This window comes from Terrapene carolina, unplaced genomic scaffold, assembly GCF_002925995.2.
Source record: "Terrapene carolina triunguis isolate 2854851 unplaced genomic scaffold, T_m_triunguis-2.0 Scaffold85, whole genome shotgun sequence".
Taxonomy (NCBI): Eukaryota; Metazoa; Chordata; order Testudines; family Emydidae; genus Terrapene; species Terrapene triunguis.
In genome coordinates, this window is record NW_020664436.1 from 45765588 (window position 1) to 45790045 (window position 24458).

Genomic DNA, 24458 nt, shown 5'->3' on the forward strand with positions numbered 1-24458 from the left:
TGGCCTGAATCATTCTTGAATCAAAAAGAAAATTGAGTATCAGTGCTTTCTTCTGGCATTAGTCCTCTGCTTCTCCAGATTCACTAGATCTGTAAGATGTGTTTGTTACAAAAAGTAATAACAGGACACATCACAGCACTGGATCCATCCCGCTCTTCAATTGTATGAATCTTTAATGTGAGCTGACAATAATGAAGAGGAGAGAGAATCTGTAAGAGAGGCTGGAAATGTATCATTTGGACATGCTCCGCTCCATAATTCATTTCCATGTCTCCTACATGTCCCTTTTTGGCATGTATGCTTTCACTTAAACCAAAGGGAGCTAAGAGGTCTTTCTAGTAATCCTTTTGTTTTCAGTAAACATCATCAAAGAATAAGCAGCATAAAAAGGGAAAATATCACATTAAAAACTACACTGGCACATGCTCCATACAATAATCAACTTTCCAGCACTGTAAAGGCAGCCCATATTTCCCACAAGATTCTCGCCTCTGTATTTTCATATTGAGATAGCTCATCATTTCTGATCTTTGAACCCATTAAACACTTCAGTAATAAATTTTACTACTCTGTGTTATCTTCCTTGCCACAAATTATATACACACGCACACACACGTAACTGAAAACATCCCAGATTCCTAGAAAATATTTGTGTGTGTGTTATATATATATTATATATATATATATACATACATACACACACACACACACACACACACACACACACACACATACATATATATAAATAAAACACATTATTTTAAGAATCTGGATGTTCTCAGTTAGAAATAAACAAGGGTTCTTGTTCAAGCCATGTGATAACTTGGATAAATTCTATATGCAGGCCTGCTCACATGTTACTGTGTAAGTGTAAAGTACTGCATTATTATAATTAGAGCGTGTGTTGTACATGTGGTAGGTGCAAACTGCAAGGTACTGAGTGTCGTCAGCTCTAAATGAAGCCAATGAGAGTTGAGGACATTTTACACCTCCTTAGAACCTGTCAGAATGAGACTCAATGTTTAAGGGATGTCTACGCTACAGCAGCATAGCTGGTAGTTGTACTGTTATAGTGCCACAGTGTAGAAGCTTCTTACAGCAATGAAAGTGGTATTTCCGTCAATGTAGTTAATACAACCCTCCAAGAGGCAGTAGTAAGAATTCTTCCATCAACATAGTTGCATCTATACTGGGAGTTAGGTTGACCTAACTACATCATACAGGGCATGACATTTTTCACAGTCCAGTTGCATTACTAGGTTGGTCTGATTTGAAAGTGTAGACCAGACCTAAGAGTTTGTTTTCACTGCAACAGTGAGCTTGAGTTAGAACACTTGAATTACTTCACCTGAAGTAGCTCAAGTGAGAGCAGAAGGAGAGTAAGGACACTGCAAAACAACAGTGGAGCTACATGGCATAATTGGATTAGCAGAGTGATTGGATTAGCATTTGATGACTTGTAACTTGAACTGCTGCATCATCACTGCATTACTAGCTCAAGCTACAGCAGCATTCAAGCTTTGCCCCTCCCATCCCAGCCAGCTCTAGTTTAAAGGACCTAGCTAGATGTTAACTTGAGCTAGATGTTTGTGTGTGTGGATGGGAGTTGAGTTAGGGACAAACCTAGAGTTAAAACTCAAGCTAAGAATGTATGCCGTGAAGACAAGTCCTAGAAATATACAATATATATGTGTCACTTCATCCACCGCTGACACGTAGCCACAATATGACACAAATTTTACCCAGCACGAATGACACAACACAACAGTTTAAAATAACTAAAGCTTATTTTTTGATTAACAATACTTAAGATTACTGGAGATCAAGTCTGAAAGCGAGTTATTACAAAGTGGGCTCACAGAACTGAGCAATGACATAGCGAGAGTCATGAGGTTGAAGCACTTTTAAAACAATATGCATCTTTGGTGATGTAAGAGAAAAAATAGAAAGTATATCCAGAGCGAAGGACCCTACAGCAAAGACTTGAATAACAACTTGTCTGATGAAGGGATTCAGTTTTAGAACTAATTTAAACAAACTAGCAAGGCTGCGTTCAGTCGTGCAGTCTGCTAAAATTACAAAACATTTGATAAATAGAGGAAATAAGCTCACTTGGTTAGCGATTTATAAACAGGTATTGCTTGATGTAATCACATTGTTCTCAGATAATCTGCTCAGTATAAAATGAAAATGTAGCCTGTGGTTTACACAACTATATACTCAACCTGAGTTATTTAGGGGTGGCATTCACTTCACTAAATGAAACAGGTCAAATCCTGGCCTGCTAAAGTCAATGGTATTGACTTCAGTGAGATCACTATTTCATGTTAGTTCTTTGTTTTGTCTTACACAAATTTCTGTGTATAACAAAAATCATACATACCGTATTCAATCTAGGTACTCTGTCCTCTTTACCATAGTATGTGATGTAAGCATCAATATAATGATTATTACTGTTTAGACATGAGCAAATCAAATACTGTACTAAATATGTCAACTAGCATGGATAACAGAGATATTTAATATAATATATGGAGATATACCTATCTCATAGAACTGGAAGGGACCCTGAAAGGTCATCGAGTCCAGCCCCCTGCCTTCAATAGCAGGACCAAGTACTGATTTTTGCCCCAGATCCCTAAGTGGCCCCCTCAAGGATTGAACTCACAAATGTGGGTTTAGCAGGCCAATGTTCAAACCACTGAGCTATCCCTCCCCCAGGCAACCAAATATGGTCCAGTTACTATTTCTTCCTGTTTTAATTCACAGTGCCAGTTTAGTACAGCTTTAAAAATTAATTAAAGAAACATTATATTGCCATTGTTTTCAATTGTTCTTAAAATGTATTTGTCCACTCCATCAACAGAAATTGGTCCAATAAAAGATCTCACTTACCTTGTCTTCTCTTAAAAATATAGTTATTTTGAATAATATTTAAGTGTAAAGTGTCCTGAAATACCATATTTTATTAAAAAATAAATTGTTAAAAACAGGTTAATGTTAAGTGTGTTTCAGTGGAGTCTAGCTAATATCTAACAGTAGTTGATTACACTTCCCTTTAAAAAATTCTTCATCTTTCAAAACCCAAACATTTGGACACAATGAATAGGGTCTCCATGTAAATCCTTCATCATTCATTATCACTGCACTTCACTTCTGCCTACCCAGACTTAATTTTGTTCCCTTGCTCTGTTCTGCAATGGAAATATGCTGCTGGATATATATGATTTTATATATTGCTTATTAGATGTTTGTATTTTTTTTTAAAGAAATACAGTCCCAGGTTACATTAAATTATGTCTGATTCTATACAAGTTCTAATAATGTGATGTGTTGGTGGAATAGAAGAATATTTGTTATGAGTGAGTGAACTAGCTGCTGTTAATCAGTGTATGATGTTGTGGACTTATATAAGCATAGAGTACATAGCCTTGCAAGTTTATATGTATTAATTATATTCTGTACCATATAACACATCTAGATTTTCTTTGCAGAGAGTAAAGGTGTTATATATGTTAAGTGTTAAAGTAAATGAGAAATTTAAATCCCTTGACAGAATAGGCAATATTATAATCTTCTAGTAATTTGTTACTTTGATTACAGCAAATTTCAGGGACAACAATGAGGTTGGGTGGGTGACTGATGATTATTTAACAGTGGGATATTTATTGGGTGTTTCTCGTAAACATTCATTTCTAGACAGTCTAACATTTGTTTTCTTTAAAGGGTGAAGAATTGTTGTTCAGAAACAGTGTTAGCTAGACTGCATTGTGTACACATGAAAATCACTCTGTATGGCTGAGACACGTTGTGGCTGAAGATAACAGGAAAATGGGGAGGGAGGGTAAGGAGGAGAGAAACAAAATATTGTAACCTAACACTTTGAAGCCCACACAGATCTACACAGAGCATTTCTTCCTGACCCAATGCACAGAGTCAGGACTCAGGCTCTCTTCAGACTGGTTCCAAAAATTCAAAAAAAAGAGCAAAACAAATGATAGTGAAAGAGCAAACTATCTCTCACTTACGAAGTCTCTTTAAGCAGTATAGCAATACCATCGGTGCTGGAACTTGGGGTGCTGGGAGTGCTACTGCACCCCCGGCTTGAAGTGGTAATAACAACCCAAATACATGGTTTCCATCTTCAGCATCCCCACTATAAAATTGTTCCAGCACCACTGAGCAATACCATCAGTTTCCAGTTCCTCTGGCCTGGACTTGGACAGAGAAAACACTCCTCCTTCCTCTCAAGGCCTTCCCCAAGGTTTCAACTTCTATCCCTGCTTTAATAGGCTCTTTCTTAACCTGTTTTCTGTCTATCCTGCTGTGCTGTTTATTTTATTATGAAGCTATTTGTTACATATTTTTGTAATTCTTCCCCATTGGGTCTGTCACCGCTCACCCTCACTCACCCCTTAACCCTCCCCCACCCCCAAAAAGCCTTAACAGTCTCAGCAAGACAAAGGGAAACAAAACAAATGGAGAGTCTGTAGGCCAAGCCAGTCAGGAAAATGTTTACAATTTGAAAGACGGGTACATTTGCAAAATACTATTCCTATTCTGATATTTGGTAATATTCCCGGGGGGGGGGGGGGGGGAAAGAAACTAACACTACTCTGTGAGGGGGGGCTGCCCAAAAAATGTCAGGGGGATCAGTTTATTTTTGGGGAAGATACAAAGAGAATGAAAAATTAGGCTTATAAGAAGATGAAAGCTCCAATCTTATCTTAGGCTCTGCTACCACCGCTCCATAATAAATTATAGATGCATTTTATTGTTGTCAGAAGGCATCAACAGGCCCTCCTTCAGCTGCTCTACATGCAGTTATTTCTGTCTGGCTAAAAACCCCAGGTAGGACTAGCATAAGAAGGAGCAGTGATCAATTCCTGTTCCCTCTGTAGGGCTGCACCAAGGAAGAACCCCCAGCTTCCTCTAATTAGGATCTAAAATAAGAATATCCTCAAATATTTGGATATATGCCCATGCTACAACTGATCATAATTAATCAGGGTTGATTCCCTATGTGATTACCAAGGTAACCATAGATTTCATGATTGCTCCTGTTTAAAAAAACAAACAAACATATCCATAACTTTTCCCACTAAGGAATTTTTGCAAGTTGAAGGGTGGGTTGATAGGCTGTTAACTGGGAGTTAAGTAGAGTTGTCAGAATATTGTCAAAACAACAACAAAAATGGCTTTTCAACCAAAACAATTTTTTGTCTATGTGGAAAATTTTCATTTTGATTGAAACTCTCTCATTTTAAGACAAACCGCCACCCCCAAACTGCAAACGGTTTAGTTTCATAGCATTTCCCAACCAGCTGTAGTTGTTAACACTTGAGGCAGCTGTTGAGCATTGAGTGCTGTGCCACTGGGTTGAATGGGAGGCCAATAGAGAGCAGGAACTCATCAACTGCTCTCTATTGGACTTTCACTGACAGATTTAATTCCTTTGGGGGTTGTAAGTCTTCTCTACGGGCTTTGGTTTATAAAGCGTGGCTCCAATAAAGCAACTCTTGTCTTCAAAAGTTATCAAAATGTACTAAAAATTGGGAGAATAAACTTAATTTGGGTACAAAATAATGCCTCTAACTTTTGACTTTTCTAAACTATATTGCCATGACTTCTGCCCTTTTCACCAAAAACACCTCCATGACACTTCCTAAAACCTCCCATGTCAAAACAATAGGCCTGCTCATAAATAAAGTGCTAATACACTGAGGGTACTTTAAGAGCAGAAGATATTTCTCTCCAGAGGAAAATCCCCCAAACCTCATATTCTGATAGGCAACTCATCAGAATGAATTAGAATGAAAGCTGGTGAAGATAATATGATGGGTAAAACATCAGATAAAATTAGATTAAAAGATGGTGAAAAGCCCAACAGCAAGAAGCCTCCCTTGTGACCCAGCCAAAGTAACACTTGGATAAATAGAGACTGACAAGGCAAACAATTCATTCACAAAAGACGTTCAAAAGTGCCTTCTACAATACTTAAAGTTGAAAATAAAAAACGTCCCAGACGTTTGCATGCAGTTCATTTCAGCAAATGCTACAATGTGCAAAGATTTTAAACAAAACCTCTTTTCAAATGTTTCAGCAAATCTACATTTCTTCAGAACAACATGGGCTTGAATTGCCCTTTAGGTTTGTGCTCTGGATGATGAGACTTCCTGAATACACAGGGCCATACATTATCATCTGCTTTACAATGCAGGTCCATGAAGTGAGGCATTTTCAGTATGCAGAATGTCACCTGGGAGGAATGTCCTCAGAGTTGGCATGATGCTGTGTGGAAAATATGAATGTATGTACAGCTTGGCAGCCTTTGTGAGTGCTTAGTGGATGACTTCAGAACTGACAGGGGGAGGTCTGAACAGACACGGGAAGATCCACCAACAAGAGAGCATGTTACAATATATCATTCCCTCTAAAACCAGCATATAACATGGCAAAGTATCTGGCAGAAGTTACAGCTCTGTTTAGCAGTAGTGATTCCCAGGCTGCTTCCTATACACAGGGAAACAATAAATAACTACAGCCAGTTTGCGTACACCCCTGGAACGTGAGACAATTAATCAAGATCGACATTTGTGAGCAGTTCTGATCTGATCTGGCCATGTGGTGCATACTCCTTGAAGGATGGCCTCTGCTGTAGCTACAGATTAACAGTGCCAAATGGTTTGCCATGCTCTGATGCCAACAGAAAGGTATCATAAAATATCTCACACAGGCCCAGTCAGACAAGATGTGTGAAACAAACATGAAATCTGTGAGTTCAGTATGGCATGTACTGCAGTAAGCGCCTGGTAACAAAGTGGGCTCTTAATCAAATGCTTTACCTCATCCACAAAATGCCACATTAGTTGAAGGCTAGCAAGAATATCCTACTGTTTCAGAGGCATATCACTGTCTCTTGCAAAGGGGGTGGGACAAAGATATGCCCCTTGTACTGTGGCAGATACACCATTTTTTCTCCAATAGCATTTTTTTAAAAACCACACACACGTCCACATTTTCAAAAGGATAATCTAACATTGGTTCTGCTACACAGTTTTGGCATACTTAGGTAGCTAGCACTTTTGTTTGTTTTTTAACCATACACAAGGATACGGTATGGCCTACGGAAATTAATTTAATTTCTTGAACATGCTTCTCTCATTTTCCAGCATTTTGTTAAAACAGGTTTCATCACAAATTACAATGATATAATCATACTGATTCCTTCAATAGGCCTAATAATCATATGCTTTGACCAGTAAGGGCAATATTCTCAGCTAGTATAAATCTGCTTAGTGCCATAAACTATGCTGACTTATACCAGTTCTGGCCTCCAGGTTCATTGACTTCTGTGTGGAGGTTTCAGGCAGATGCAGGAGTCCATTCTGAGTGTAGAATAAGGGACTAAAGTATGTACAGATTTTATATTTGCTCAACTTCCTTCCTTATCATGTGCTCTTTCATCAGAATTTTACAGACATTAGTACAAGACATGCATGAACCATTACATGGTGAAACCAGTCTCTTAACAGCTTTGGTTACACAAGAAAGTGCATGGGTTACTATACTCACCATTCCATGATTCAGCCAAGATGGTATAAAATTATCAAGAAGCTTTGGGTAAACCACTTCTCTGTCATAAATATAGAGGCTCCAAAACATTGTCACAACAAACTGAGGAGGGAAAGAAAATACAATTTAAAAAATGCTTATGGTCAATTATCTGATTTCACTGCCCTTTTTCATTTTAGTTATTCATATCTCTACAAGTTAGAAGCTAAAGATTGACAGACAGACAGACAGACATTATTGCTCATAAACCCAGTCTTCCTTTTTATCAGTGTGGTCTAGAGTATTCTTTACATTCTCAAAAGTTATGATTTTTCTTTTCTGTTTCTGACATTTAGACTGGAAAAATAACTTTTAGTTACATATTTGGGGCCAATTTACAATTGAGTACTATATTTTAGTAGTAGATGTGGTATATTAATAATGTTTTACCACTAACAGCACAGAAAACAATGTGAAATCTCACATGGTATACAGCATATACCAACATAAAGAGTATTAAGGCTCTGTTCATATGGGGTGAAATTCACCCTTGAATAGAAGGCCACCACTTCTTAAGTCCCATTTCGGCAACCAAATACATTAACCAAAAAATAAATCTAACTCTTGAAGCATTATTCACAGAATTTATGCACAGAGGTCCAAAAGAAAAAAAACCGGTTTCCAACATCCTACTCACTTGTCCATATGAAACTCATCTTGGCTCTTGTCAAAGAGACAACTTACTAGACGCCCAAAGAGTGAGCATTCATTCTCCCCTCTCTCTCTCTCTAACCTGAGGATGGAAGAATGAGTTTGAATAAAATAAAAACTAGCTTAAACCTTTAGCTAAAGCTTGCATAAAACCTTTTAACTTCTTTTGAAGTTCAAAAAAGCTGAGAACTTCTTTCCTTAACATTTTTTATTTTGACCCACCTCTGCATTTTCTCTTTCTGTCCAAGACTATGGAAGTAGAAATACTGAAAGGCTTTTCTCATAATATTTTTATCCTAACTGAAAGCAATAAGTATTAGAAGTTTGGAACTGCTAAATTTTTTGAGGTTTGCTCACCATTAATTTAGCTCCATTTTCTTTTTCTACTATTTAACAGTGCTGCCCCTGATTCAGACTGTTCTGAACATGCCATTGTCAGCCATGGAGATTTCACTGTTGGCTCACACCACAAAAGTAGGTTATGCTTCCATCGAAGCTTTGTCTATATTATGAACCTCTTAAGGTCTCCTTGCTTTTAAAATTTGTATTGTCCCTTCCTGAAAATGCAGTCTATCTAAAATAAAGTAAAAACGATATAGAAATATTAGTGTTAGATTAACTTAATAAAACCCTGAATGTTGGAAAGAAAACATAGGACTAAATTCTTTGTACATAACACTATTTTCTTTTTAATTTGAGTTCAGTTCAAACTATGTTCACAGTCCTGTAGGGATAAAAGGGCTATCACTTGCTACAGAAAAAACTGACAACAGGTTCAGGAATCTTTCACTGGTAAGTTTCAGGAGAGATTAGAGGATCTCTGTGCAGAAGAGATTAGACCAAATTTAGCCCTACAGCAAGCAGGTGCAGCTCTCACTGAATTCAATGGGAATGTGTCCAATTGTGCTGGGTGAGGAATGGTTTTTGGGGAATAAGGAGTGGGAACAAGGAATGCGGGATTTATGGGGGCAAGGGTGTTTCAAGGTCAGCAAATTATCGGTGGATGTGGATGGGATGAGCATAATTCACTTCATATGCTTCTAGCTTTGGGATGTTAAAATTTAGGTTACAGATTACCAGTGGCACCTCGTCCTAACCACAGATATGTACGCTTAAGGAAGACAGACATTTGGATGATCTAGACTGGTAAATTGTTCCTTCAGTGCACATACAATACATAGTTCCTTAGTTTCCAGCACACTTTCCCATCTGTTATGATGGCTTTCGGTGCTCAAAATAAGTTTGGACCCTTCAACTTGTGTGTAGGCGCCAGGAAAAACATAAGTTATGATGGACAGCCTGCATAATACTGAAAGTGTAAAGTGCTCTTCAAGAAGTCTCTCCTCTGTGCCAGTATTGGTATTGGCATCACAGAGCTTTTTACACACCTATTGACACTTAACTGCCAAAATATGAACAGCTGAACAACAGGGAAATAAGGCAAAGTTTCCCAATTTTTTTGACTTCCTTGAAGTCATGTTGTATTGCAGTGGGTCACTGAGAATATATTAAGACCAATTGGGATATCAAAACATACGTAGCATGAAAACCAGGCTCAAAAGCACTCTGTATGGAGAAAATCCGACATCAAGCAGTGGCACCAAGGGTAAAGCTGAAACATATTAGAATGAATCCAGCTAAACTGGCAAACACTTGGGTCTGGGATTTTTGCATGGGGCAAAGTAAAATGATAGGAAAATGAGGTAAAGGTAAGAAGAGAGAGGAGGAACCATCTGTCTCTTAACCAAAGTCAGCCAATGGATAGAATTAGATCAACATAGCTGGTTGCAACCATCTGGAGCTACAGACGGTAAATGCTGCTTAGCAAAGCACCACCACAGGCAGACATAAGGAAAGACACAAAAAATAAAACATTACAGTTCTAACGTAAACCAACAAAGAGAAGGACATTCGGACTCAGGGCTGCCACACTGACCTAAGTCTCTTTAATTGGAGGAATACTTCTCACATTGGTTGGTCAATGTCTCTAAGTGGTTGACCCCAACTTTTTTTTATGAATTAATATGGACAACAGAAAAATCTCATTTCTAGGACATTTTACATAGCTTCCTAGCCACCCTTGTGTCTTGCTTTGATTAATAAGCAATTGTTTGATAGTTCTAAATAGGTTTAAAATTCTCTTCAATATCAGAATGTTTATATCGGTATTAGTGTAATTTAATTTGGGCTACACTCAGCTAGGTTTCATGTGGCTGTTCAGTGAGGGGGAAGGGGAAAATGAGCTCCCCATTTACATGTGTTGCAACCCCTGCCCAACTGGGGCAGCACAGGTAGTGATACTGAGTCGCTTCTCCCCTCTCTCCCCCTAAGGAACAATTCACCGGAATGGGGAAGGGAGAGACAGGGAGCAGGTGGAGCCATGGCTCGCCCCTGCTTATATACTGGCCAACACAGTGGACTGGCCACGCATGGGGGGCGGGAGAGTTTGAGGCATAGCAGTTTGTATGCTCCCTTATATAGCTGAGGCAGAATGGCACAAACCTCAGAAACCTCCTTCACTTTCCCTGCTGGGGATACCCCTGGCATGGGACCCCCCAGTAGGCAAAGAGACATTGGAACTTGCTTCTACACCTCCCTCCTTGCAGCCCCTTGCAAAGGGAGTATCTCAGGAGCCAGAAGGGGCTCGATGGGAGTGGGAAGAAGCAGTGCCTAGAGCACCATGCACGTCAGCAATCCCCAGCTTCCATGTTATTCCTAGGATACCAAGGCCAACTGGTGCAAATCAGAGCTGCTCCCAAGTTTCTCTGCCTCAAGGTTGTAGCAAAGAGCCAGGCAGCTATAATCAGCTCCCTGGGATGCTCTCTCCCTTTCCCCAACTCCGCTGCACAAAGCAGATGCTAACACTGCAGAGAATCTGCCTCTATGAGGGTGTCACTGTCACAGTTCAGAGCAATTGCACCTGTATTCCCTCTCTGTGGGCCAGCAAGGGCACTCGTACTCTAGGCTTCTGGTTCCTCTGCCACCACCTCTCTTGGACAGAGACCCAAGTCTCTCTCCCTCCTGACCAGTTTTTTTTTTCTTCTTTCTTCAGACTGCACAGTTTCCTACCTACACTGAGAGTTCCCCAGCGATGCAGACTGCCTAAGCAGGCCTACTTTGCTTTCTCCTCAGAGGTTATAAATAGTATAATTCCCTGAAGCTGTAAGTTATCACACAGTCCTTTCTAAACAAATACATTTATTCTTAAAGTAAGAGCATTACAGAGAAAACATATATTTAAAACAATAAGAGAACCTAAACACATGCTAATGAGCTTACCAGATCTCCCCCAACTCCAACAAGGGCTCTCGCAGGTGATCAGCCCTTCAAACCCCACCAAGGGGTTTTTCTGTGGTTACAAGTTCATAACAGCTGTTAGCTCTGACACCCCCATGAATCTTAGAGTCCCTCCTTTATGCAACTCAGGGCTCTGATCTTCAGATTCTGGTAACAGGTAATCAGCAGACAATGGGTTTCCCCATAGGTAGGGTGACCATATGTCCCATGTTTAAAGGGACAGTCCCGTTTTTTGGGACTTTTTCTTATATAGGCGCCTATTACCCCCCACCCCCTGTCCCGTTTTTTCACAGTTGCTATCTGGTAACCCTACCCTACCCCTTCAAATGATTGGGTCTGGAGGTGGGATTTTACTTCCTTCCAAGTATTTCCTAGGAAATCCAGTCAGCTTTGTTTGTGGTAAAGGTTCCTTCTTGTCTGACACATTGTTTAAAATGGGCCTTTGAAGCTTAACACATTGCTCACATCTCCACCCCCCCAGTGAAGTTACATATAATCCCACAATGATACATAAATTTTGCATTTTTAATACAATGGACTGCAAAGCTACTTAAACTTAATTCAGTAAGACTTCTCAGGGATATTGCAGGAAATTGCCATATTTGTCACAGTCACATGGCTGCATTTTAGCCTATGCCCCTTAAGCTTCCTGCCAATTTGAGTCTGCCACCTTTATTTTTGTGCAACAGTAAGAGATTACTTGTGGAGAACGGAGCTGCATCACGAGTAAGAATGGCAAAATCATTGCCTATGTTAATGCCTTCTCTCCCCTTCTGCAGACAATACCACTCGGACAGTCAGTAGAAAGTTAAATAGCACATAAAATTCACAAGAAGGACCCTTCTTTGCTACTCATTGTATTCTACGTACACTCTAGACAAGTGGGCACTTCAGTTTTTCAAGTGGGCCTTGGGTTCTCTGAGAAGGAGTAACTGATTTGTAATATGCAACTCAATATCACTAAACAATACACAGCAGCGGCAAAAGTGTTACTAAGGCCCAAGAAACAATTTCCTTCTTCCACTTCAGAAAAAAACCATCAATCAATTTCCCCCTCAGCTTTAAAGCTTCAGAAAGTAACACAGAAAGAACACAAGATACTACTGAGGGGGAAATTTTAAAGCGTGAATCAGGAAACTGTTTGTTATTTCTCCTTTTGAGTCACCAAGGGCATTAGTAAAACAAAAGAGATTGAAACAAAGACAAACTGACAGAGGGAGGCCAAAACTGTGTAATTTGCTGTTTATGTGCACATAACCGAAAAAACTACCATATAAATGAATAATGAACACAATATAATTTTTTTTACTGTGTATTTTTGATTCTGAATAACCTGTACAAGTAAGTTTCACTCATTTCCTGGGTGATTTCTAGGGAAAACTGGATGCTTTATTTGTTCCGCATGGACAAAAAGACCCTCTGGTGCTTTTTGCAAGAATAAAGATTTTCTCCTGTAACCTTGGGCAAAATTTCTTCTCCACACGTTGTTGTGCAGTTTGATGTAAGCTTTCTGGCTACCTCTCCAAGGTGGCTGTAGTAAATTGGTGCTATATGTGTATGGTTTGTGAGGATCTTTGGGATCCTCCAGGACAAAAGGCACTATATAAATGTGAAATTTCATTATGGCAATCCCCAGCTGATGTAAAGTAGCATAGCATTTCCATGGAGCTACTTCCATGGAGCTACACCTATTTACACCAGTTGACACTCAACCCAAATGCATTTGATAAAGGCCTATCAAGAAAGTCATGAAGGGCAGGAACTGAGGAATTGGGAAGTCAGTGGGCCAGCCACCTCCTGTTCGCCCCCTCACGGCCCAGGGTCACACTACAGGCAGCCTACCTCAGTTTTTCCTCTAGGACAGTTCAAATAAAATTTCACTTCAGGCATTTTCTTGGTCCTAAATACACGTCCTTGAAGTTTGGGTTTATAAATTGCAATAAAACACAAAATCTCAAATAAAGTCCATTCATAAGTCCACATAACACAAGGTTTCTCTTACTCCTCCTAGGCCTTCCTGCCTGAGGCCTTTGCAGTCTCTCCCCTGCTTGGACTGGATCTTTGCCAGATGTCCTTGCCTGGGGCAAATCCCCTTGTGTCAGAGTTTTCCCTGTAGGAGCCTTTCCTCATTCTCTGCAAACTCTGTCATAGCTTTTTGAGCTTTCCCCTTTCACTACAGCCACCCACTGCTTTTTACAGGGAACTTCCTGATCCAACCCAGGTGTCTCTCTTTAGTAATCCGGGTTAGCTAGCCCCAGGCCCTCCAGCCAATAAGAGGCAAGCCATCCTGTTACAGGAAGGAATTTCCTACACAGGATAGAACTGCACAATTAGAGTTTTAAGTTTACCTCTGGAGCATTTGGCATTGGCCACTCCTGATGGCAAAATATCAGACTAGGACATTGGTCTGTTCCAGTGTGGCAATTCCTGTCATTTATAGGCTAGTGGTGGGGAAGGGGTTAGATGGGGACATCTGGCAAATATCTGCAGTAATTTTCTTAGACTTAGAAGACGAGAAGAGGATTTAAAACATCCGGAAGACCTACAGATCTCTTCCATGCATGGCTTCTAAGACAGAATGACTGCTAGTTAGGTTTGTGCAGGAGTGATCTTTTCAGTGTTCCTCCAGCAAATTCTCAATAGGTCAGTTGTGTGTATGGCTAAAAGAATTTTTTTTTTTTTAAAGCCAACTATAGCATACCCAAAGATAAATGATAAACCTTTGAAAGTTTGTTTACAATTATCGAAATGGGAAGGACTTGGGAAAAGGGTATTTTTATATACACAGGAAGAGGCTGATCTCTTGAAAATACAAAAGCACAATTTTGATCATCTAGAAATGCCTATTCACCTTCTTCTACTACATGAATGACAAGAAACACAATGATATTGCCATATACAGTTTACATAAAACACTGAATTAGTCATAAAAACTTGGCAGACTTTGTGATCTGTGACAAACAAACAGAAAACAAGAGGGATAAACTAAAAACATTGGTACAGATTCTGCCACACTTATGCCCTTATTCGCTTTGAGATGCATTCATAGTCCCACTAAGCTTAAGGCTACTTCATACTGCTCTAGCAGTGTAATTTACTGCCACTTTAAGGCCACTTTATACTGCTAGGTTGGTGAAAAATGAATTTAGCATAAATAGGAATGAGGTCTTTTGAGAAATACTTTAGCATGCAAACAGTACCATTAATTTAATGGATCAGGTTCCTATACTCTGATTCACACTGAATAGTACCATAAGGTACTACTTAACTGGAGTAAAGGTATCAGAATGTTGTCCAATGGGACTATTCATGGAATAAGCTGCTACTCACCATGAGTAAGAACGGCAAAATTGGGCCATTATTTTCTGGTTTCATTAAATAAAAACAGAAAATCCATCACTAAAAGTCCTATTAAAAAGGACAACAAGGTAGTCAGTGGTGGTTATTGGTTCCATCTAACAAGCTCGTGTGTATTTTTTTTTTTTGATGCTCCTAAAACAGCTCATGTTTCATTTGAGCAGCTGGAGAAATAAAGAACATAACACAAAAGAGGCAAGGTTTTGCATATCTTCTGGCCATTGTTTCCATTGCTGTTGTTGCTGTGTTTTACTTGGGGGTGGTGGTGGTTGGTTTTGTGTTTTGTAGGGAGGAAGGAGGATGCTGACCAGGCTTCCCAGGTGGCTTAACTGTGATACTTATTTATGAGGAGGCACTATAAATAAAAAGCTGCATTTTTTTAGGGTTTTTCCCCCCCTAAACACATCATTGTTTGACCTGGGAGTGGAAAGCTGCTTTCTCATTTATTTTTCAGAACAATCCATCTTGAAGACTTTAGAAAGCTGGAAACTGAGAGCCAATTATTTAGAATAATTCTCAGAACTGCAGTTATTGCACTTAAAAACTTTCCAATTCTACCTTGAATAATTTTACTCCAATATATGAATTATTCCGTATAAAGAGCACAGAATAATGCAAAATATTTATGTAACATTAATTTAGATGTGTAAGGCAACTGACAAGTTTTTAAGCATGACCACTCTGGTTTCAATCAGAAACCTAATTAGCATTTTATTCACATCTGTTTAATTTTCTATTTTGGGATTCCTACATGCCTCTAATGTAAACCACTGAGAAGCCCTGTAGAGAGTTGTTTGGGCGCTTGTCAAGGAAACCTGCTTTCCAACACTGCTTTCTGCAAGGAGGAAGCTGTTGAGAGAATAGGGGAAGTTAGGGAATTTTAATTTTTCTCTGCAGACACTCTGTTGTATAATAATTTCTCTACAGCCTCTGACATATAAAGACCTCACTGCATATTTTCTTATATATATATATTGGCAGAACAATAGTGGCATTAGACCTACGCTACTTGTGGGCACACCCGTAATCACACTACATAGTATCTTATTCTACAAGTAGCCCCACTCAAGACAATGTGCCAGAATCTGCCTCCCTATATTTTGCCATCCCTCTCCTTCCTGGTTAATACCACAGTGAGTGGTAACTGATGAACAGGAGAAAGAGTTGGGTTTTAGGAGGGACCCTGGATTGGTGAGGGACCAGACATTCAGAAAAGTAAAGTCTGAGTCTAGCGGCTGAGGCCAGTGTTACATTCGGAGGCTCTGCTGTTTGTCTCCCAGCAGCCAGGAGAGAGAGGAACAACAAAATCCTTTTAGGCTTTCTTTGTGCAAAATTAAGAGCAAAAAATGCAGCAAAGACATTTTGTTCCCTATCTGGAGGTCACCTTTAGGAAAAAAAAAAAAAAAAAAAAAAGAGAGAGAGACAGACTATTTTTACAATATACTTAGCTAGTTATTTTCTTGTTTTCCTTTGACAATACACAAAATTTGTGTGTGTTTTAACCCTAGCTAGTTCCCATGTGTAATGTGTATCCCCTAGGAACTGGTTAATTTAGAAAATGCTCATTTGTACATCTCATTTAGAGAGTGCTTACAATACTTGCTAGCTCCTCTTTCACAGATGGCAAAACAAGTAACTCCTGAAAGAAAAAATAGATATAACTCAGAATGCTTAGAAACTGCTGCTATTGCCAACAGAAGTTGTAGCTAATGTCTTCACAGGAGGCCTCAAATGGTCTTAAAAAGTTTCAAGGCTGGGAAGATGAGAGGAGGTACTGAAGTAGTACACAAAAGCCAGCAGAATTTTAAAACAGAGGAGAGAGAAACATAGTATCACAAGCGGCATTGTGGATATTGAATAGCTGGCGAGAGAGCCAGAAAAAAGCAGGAGAATGTGTCTCTTGATGTGCGTAAAAGCTTATATTGTGGGTTTTTTCCCCAAAAAGAATCACTTAAAAACTTAAAAATAATGTTGTGCTGTTCTTAAGGGGCTCTTTTCTAGTAACAACAGTAGGGAAAGCATCTGTTATCAGTCACAGTCACGATGACTACATAACTCCCAATCTTCCTCAACATATAATTGTAAAAAATGATATTTTGCAAGCCTGTTTATTTCCAGATTTTTTTTAAAATACATTAATTATTATTGTGTGTTTCTTATGTGATAGAAGAAAAATTGCAGCTAGTTAACCCAGTATAAATAGCAGCAGTTACCCTTAGCAGTGGCTAGTAAGTAAAGTAATTTAAGGCTACCAACTGGGTGTTTTGGGAAGGGAACACCTGTACAATGCTGTACATGTGTTTTATATTTTATAACCTTGCACAAGCATTGTGTATTTCTTCATGGACTGGACTCTAAAATATCACACCAAGGATTTTAACAAAGCCTGCAGAAGTATATAAAATTCGATATTTTAAATTAGTGCGTTAACTGTAAAGTTACAATAGATGCCTAGTTGTTATACACAGTGTCAACAATGAGACCTCATACAGTTAACTAGAAGATCCATCAATACAAGTAGAACAGTGGTTCACAAGGTTGCAATTAGAACTGGCAAACTTTCATAATGAAACAAAAAATGAGGCATGGTTTCCAGTTTCATTACAGCCTGTGTTTATTATAAGGTACACAAACCTTTTGCTAACCTGATCCAAGTTTTGGACAAACCTGGGCCAAATTGTAGTTTTGGGTGGAAAGCACTGGCAATCTGAGTTTCGTCAGGCTTAAAGTGCCCAGTCCTGCTCCACTCTAGTCAATGGCAAAAGCCACATTGATTTCAGTGCAGTAGAAGAGCAGTTTTACTCTGAAAAGTACTCATAAATGCCTTCTTATTCTGCTCCCTCTTAGGAACTCGTGCACCTTAATGACAAAAACATGTTTTTACTCCTCTTAGCTCTGAAGAGCCAACAGGGCTAACAGGGAGAGCGCTAGATTCTATTATCTTTTGCATCATCAACAGAATTGTTTAGCAAACTCCAGTCAGTTACACTTGTGCAAACCCATGGAAGGCAGAACTTCTATCACTGATGATGATGTGTGATATAGAAAGAATCCAGCTCGACTCCCAAACAGTCTACATGCCAACTCACCTCACACTTGCAAAGACTTACAGGATCAAGACCCTAATGCAGGGGGTGGGCAAACTTTTTGGCCTGAGGGCCGCATTGGGGAATAGAAATTGTATGGCGGGCCATGAATGCTCACAAAATTGGGGTTGGGGTATGGGAGGGGGTGCTGGCTCTGGGGTGGGGCTGGGGATGAGGAGTTTAAGGTGTAGGAGGGTGCTCTGAGCTGGGACCAAGGGGTTTGGAGGGCTGGAGGGGGATCAGGGCTGGAGCAGGGGTGCGGGAAGGGATGCAGGTTCCAGCTGGGGGTGCGGGCTCTGGGGTGAGGCTGTGGATGAGAGGTTTGGGGCACAGGAGGGTGCTCCATGCTGGGATAGAGGGGTTTGGAGAGTGGGAGGGGGATCGGGGCTGGGGCAGGGGGTTGGGGCACAGGGAGAGGCTCAGGGGTGCAGGCTCCGAGTGGAGCTTACCTCAAGCAACTCCTGGAAGCAACGGCATGTCCCTTCTCCGGCTCCTATGCGCGGAGCGGCCCCCGACCCTCGGAGCATGGCCACGCGGCTGCTTCCGGGAGCCGTATGGTGTGGCCCCCGACCCTGCGCCCCGGAGCGGGGCCATGCCGTGCCTTCTGGGAGCTGCGCCCCAGAGCGGGGCCATGCTGTGGCTTCCAGGAGCCGCGTAGTGCTCCCCCCAGACCCTGCTCCCCAGCAGGAGCTGGCAAGCTGGCTTAAAACGGCTCACGGGCCGTAGTTTGCCCACACCTGTCCTAATGTGTTAGTACATTTTATTTATATCATGAATCCAGATGCCTCAACAGTGGATTATTTTTTTAAAATGAAATGAAAAAGTAACTGAAAGTTATCTTCAGGATAACTAAATTGTGACAAAAGTGTGCTCCCATTTTCCCCTTTTTTCATAGTCATTTATCCTTTTTGCTAAGAATGTCAATTTTTACAGTCAGGAAACAATGAACAAGTTAAATGATGCACCTGCGTGGAAGTGAAATTAACTGCTTAGCACCATACTTACAACTCCAACAGGAAAGGCTAAAACAGCCATCATCCAGTCACGGAGGGAAATGAGCTTTTTTAACTGTCTTTCTTGTTCTTGGCTGTCACTTCCTTTGGTGAGAAGACTGGAGAGATCGGTCAATACGCAGATCCCAAAAAAGACAGCCTGGATAACCTGCATGGAAATAAAATCCAATCTTGAAGACTATAGATACACAAATCATCATATGCAATAGAGATACAGATAAAGACTCTGATTCAGCCAAGCACTTAAGTGCGTTCTTAAAGTTAAGTACGTGTTTTTAAGTGTTTCACTGAATCAGGACCCTAGAGATGGAGCATAGTGCTGGACACTCAGCAAGGAAGTCCTCAAGTCAAATCTCAGCTCCGATAGCGACTCATGTCACTTTGGGAAAGTCACTTAACCTCTCAATGTTACCAGTCCATAAAATGTGGATAATAATATTTACTCAACAGGAGATTCTAATATGAGGATTATTAGTTCATGTTTATACAGTGTTATGTAAGAGCTAAGCATTATTATATTCAATGGGAAAAAATTACTTAGGCCCAGATCCTGCAAAGTATAATTAAATATGTGCACAAGTCTTGACAGAATAGAGACCTTAGAAAACCCTATAAGGATGATACTAAATATGAACTTGTAATATGGAAGAAAAAAACAAAAACAAAATAACAAGTGAGACAACAATATATTTCTGGACTCTATGATACCAGACAGAGGGAATTCAGAAAAATACAACATAAATGATTAAATGGTTGGAGGTACTGATTTGCAAGTAAGGGGTCTGTTAGGATTCAACAAGAAAAAATGATTTCTAGCCCAAGAATCCTTCCCTCCATTTTTTCTCCACCTGGCTCTCTTACCTGAGCTGTTTGGAGATGATGCTGCAGAAGGCCAGAAGCTCAATTTTTTCACTACTGGCTGTAAATTAGCAAACAGGCCTTCAAATGCCCACTGAGCATCCTGTGTCATCACCACACTAAAGGAACAGCTTGTGTTCCTGCTGCTGCCACAGCTCCCTCTCCACATACTGTAGATGCACACATTTTCCTTAAAAACTAGTGTAGAACATAGATCAAGCAACATTCCAAAACATGCACTGATGATGCCAGCCATGATACATGACAAGTTGTTACAGTTAGAAATTTTTTTAAAAGTTCTTTGGGGAAACTCTCCACTTCTATATAAAACTCAAAAAACCTAAACATTTTGATTCTAAAAATAAGATTTTGGGTCCCCGAAACCCCATGATGCTAATGCATTTTTCCTCTTTGCTTCTTTTAAACCAGCATTTAATCAAAAATAATCCCCCCACCAATCAGATGGCCTACTTATACAGAAAGATTATAAGAGCTAAAAGTGCTTTACCTTGGCCAAATGATGACCAAAGAGATAGGCTAACCATCTACAATTTACTCAAGGGTATAAGTATCAAGGAAGGAAAAGGTCCCGTTAAGGGAGGTCTAGAGAAGTATAACTACAAATAACTAGATGAATTTGAGCATAAGAAAATTTAGGCCAAGTGACAGGAAATATTTCCTAACAGTGAAATCTATTAGACCATGGAATAGTCTCCCAGAGGAAGTGGTGGAAGCCTTATTGCTTGAGTCATTCAAAGTTAGATTGGACAAAACATTCAAGAATATACTGTAGGGACCAATATTGCACTGGCAGAGTTTGGATGAGTGACCTAATAGGTTGTTTGCAAATCTAACTATGACTTCCTGAAATGAGATCTATCTAAAGTAACATAGCCTGAAACACCCACACTTCCAAAGGGAACTGAAATTGTACGTTTCCTAATCAATCATAAACTGAGCTTCTTCTTTAAGTTATTCTGCTATGAGGACAAAGTTACATGGGGGAAATGTAATGCTATTATAGTGTATAGTGATGAATTTGTGAAAATACTGAAGGGAAGGAAGCTATCCATAGGTTGCAAAGTTGTGGTATGAGGGATAATGTATAACAATAAATTTAACAACTAACAATGAAAACTACAGAAAAACATAAGGCGGGAGGGAAAAATACATTTCCTGACAGAGAGTTACTGAACAGAGCCAGGAATAAATACTTCAGAGTTTAGGGAGGAAACTTCCCTAGCTCCCCCATACAAATAACACACAGATATAGCTACTCACTTTCTTCCCTACATACAATGCATAAGAAGTGCTATACTGACAACTGCCCTCTTGTCCAACATTGGGGATTGAACTGGGGACCTCCAGAGCTGAAAATATGAGTCTCTACAGTATGAATTAGCGTGTCAATCTCTGTAGGTGGGGAACATAACCAATTAATATCCTCTGGGATCAGGCACAGGAGATGCATGGCACACACGGACCAGTGGGTTACGCTATGAAACAAGTTTTAAGGGCCTATGCTCCCTTCAGTGTAAATTGTCTATAGTAGTTTAGAAGTTACAAATACATAACAAAGGAAGACATATTTCTTCCTAAACAATGTCCACTGAAATACCTTGATGTTATCACAGATTAAAGAAGACATTTTCAGAACAGAAGCCAGCTTTCAAAAACCTGGCCATAATGCTAAGTGGAGCAGCCACAAAACTACAGGAAAGGAAGCATATGTTTTATTTTTCTGGAGATCAAGCAATAAATTGTGGGAATCCACCAAAAACATCCCTCTTAATCTAAATATTGCTGTGACGCATGGCCAGAAAGGGTTAAACAACCTGCAAAATAAATAACTCTTAAAAGACATGTGGGGAGATAATGTTTATGTTTTTGTGTATTTACATATGTATGAGTAGGGTCGACAATGTAATCAGCAGTCCCTGTCTATGTTGTATTCTGATAATTCAGAGGTCAAAAGAACATCCTATCATTTAAATGAATTGTAAACACGTGATATCTCTGTATTCATCTCTGTTTGAAATGTATAGCAAATAATCTGTGAATGGTGGAGGAACAAGCAAATTGCCCTATGTTAATTTGTGTAACTAATTACTGGTGATGTTTAGAAAGCAAAAGGTTACATCAAAAGTCTATTGTTTAACCAGGACTGTGTCGTCAAGTGGATGCTAGAACACTGTATAAAAAGACCCTTGGATCCTGATCATCTCAGATCTGCTTAGGATTCATCAGTGGAAATTTGAGTCGCAAGACTGAGGTCCCAGTTCTGCTGATACGCCCTGAATGTGATATTTGGACATTGGACTATAACCTATGAACTATATCTGAAGGAACTCTTTGCAACTACAAAGCTCACCATCTATGCTATGAATCTGAACCTCAATTAATTGAACTCATGTCTGTATGTATATTAATCTTTTAACCATATTCTCGCTCTCTTTTTTTTTTTTTAAATAAATGTTACTTTAGTTAATAAGAACGGGCTGTAGCGTGTACTTGGGTAAGATCTGAAACATTCATCAATCTGGGAGGTAATGTGTCCAATCCTTTGGCATTGGTAGAACCTTTTCTTTTATATGATGAAATAAGATTTTCAGAAATCATCATATTTGATTTAGGTACCTGGATGGAGGCCTGAGGCTGGATCACTTTAAGGGAACTGTACTGTTTGGACTTCTGAGTAACCAGTGAGGTAATAAAGATGTTGTTTTATGCCAGCTTGATAAATCTTATTGGAATATTCACCAGCTTTATGTGGACTGTCTGCCCCATTCTTTGCAGTTCACTCTAACTGAGTGAGCACAGCAGGCTCCCCACTAGGATCCCGGTCACAATTGCAAAATGCAGGCAAACTTTTTTTTTTTTTTAATTTGCAAGTCTGGGTCTCATCCATGTAGAAAGAGATACTGGTAGCCTATGAACAAAGTTTGAAGAGAGCACAGATTTACAAAAAGAAATAAATACAGGTCCATTATGTAGAACAATCATGCAGTAGTAATCAAGAAACAAAAACAAGGAATTGACATAATGAATGAAATCGCCTTTATACATTCCAGAGATGGCCCTGGTTGTGCACAAAATTAACACACCTTTTCATGTAATACTACCTCCCAGTTTACTTACAGATAAGTTTCCAGTGCAAAAGAAGGGGAATGTATTCATGAGGGATTCATAATTATGTGGCTATAGTTCACGGTTCTGAGAATATAATTCATATCTCCAAACTTTTAGGCATTCCATCAGTAATTCCCAGATATTGTCAGTATCTGAACAAGTTGTCCCTTGAAGGCAGCCTTATATGAATTTGTAATTACTCTCTCTTCTGAGACAACAAGCAGCCCGAAACAATAACACCAACTTTTAGCTCTACCAGCATGCAAAAACAAAAATTGCTGGTATCTGTCAGTCCACATAAATTACACTTTTTATAGTTTCCAAATCCATGGTCTGATTTTTCTTTGGGAAAAGAAAAACAGAATATGATTTATTACCTCAGATTATCTGTTACACTCCTTGTCACCTCCTAGCACTGTTGTTTTTATTCTTCCAGGCTTTTGACATGATGGATCAGTAAAATAATCTGGTGTTGTGAACATATATTATGCTTGAGCAGTTAGCATGGTAGTGTGATTTAAGACACACTGAAGTAATTTAGGCCAGACTATTTGTCTGTTTGGCTACTGTAAGTGTGATTGATTGGAATCAGTGTATTGGGACCATGCTTGTTTTAGCATCTATATATACACGGGAATGTGAACTAGAACAGCAAAACCCTCCAAAGTTCAAAAATCCTGAGCACGTTCAAGTAAGTCATGGGTAATGAAGTGGTTTTGACATCGGGCTGCTCTGTGTTTACAGAAGGCAGCCTAGGGTGGCAATTGTTTGCTAGGGCTGTTACCACTCTTGGCTAACTCAAGCTATTGATCCTTCTTCTCCACAGCTACTGACTCCTCCACTATTTCCCATGTCCACATGATTGTTGCACTCTTCTCAGCTCATTTTCCATCTCTGTCCCTTTGATAACTTGGGGAGCAAACAAACTGGGGAATGCATGCTTGAGTGCTATATTGCAGGATGGTACTGAGACTACTAGAACCATGAACGACAGCACAGACAAATACATGGTGTTCCTGGACAATAAATATATGAAATTAAATAAAACTTAAAAAGAAAGAAAATGATGATGAAAATGTAAGCATGAACTCACAAAATTTTATTTAAATATATGTCAAACAACAGTTCAATAGTGCTAAATTTTTCAGGAGAAAGGCCTTCTTGAACTGCCATACATGTAGGTATGAGCCTATGTTTCCTCTTTCAGTGTTTGCCCTAAAAGGGCCATATTGCTTGAGTTGCTTTTTCCACGAGGCCATTGGTCGGTGTTCGGTCACCATGTTGATGGCATTAGTCATGCCAAAGCCCTTAACAGGGAGGACGGCATGAAGGTTGCCATTTTCCTCCCATTTGCCATCATCTTGGATGACAAACTTGGGCATTGACCTTTGATGTTGTTTTTTTCAATTTTCAAACAAAAGAAGAATACCACTCAACATATAATTAAATAAAC

At 39.6% G+C, this 24458-nt stretch overlaps 1 protein-coding gene across 4 annotated transcripts in view; it reads right to left on the reverse strand.

Annotated features, from left to right (window-relative positions):
* Positions 1 to 24458, reverse strand: part of AIG1 (androgen induced 1) — a 204988-nt gene that overhangs the window by 119159 nt on the left and 61371 nt on the right. For all 4 annotated transcript variants that reach the window (XM_026649779.2, XM_024220065.2, XM_024220057.2 and 1 more), the window contains exons 2-3: positions 19011 to 19166; positions 7576 to 7677 (exon numbers count right to left, since the gene is read on the reverse strand). In XM_026649779.2, coding sequence (XP_026505564.1) covers positions 7576 to 7677; positions 19011 to 19166 — 258 coding nt within the window. The remainder of the gene's footprint in view (positions 1 to 7575; positions 7678 to 19010; positions 19167 to 24458) is intronic.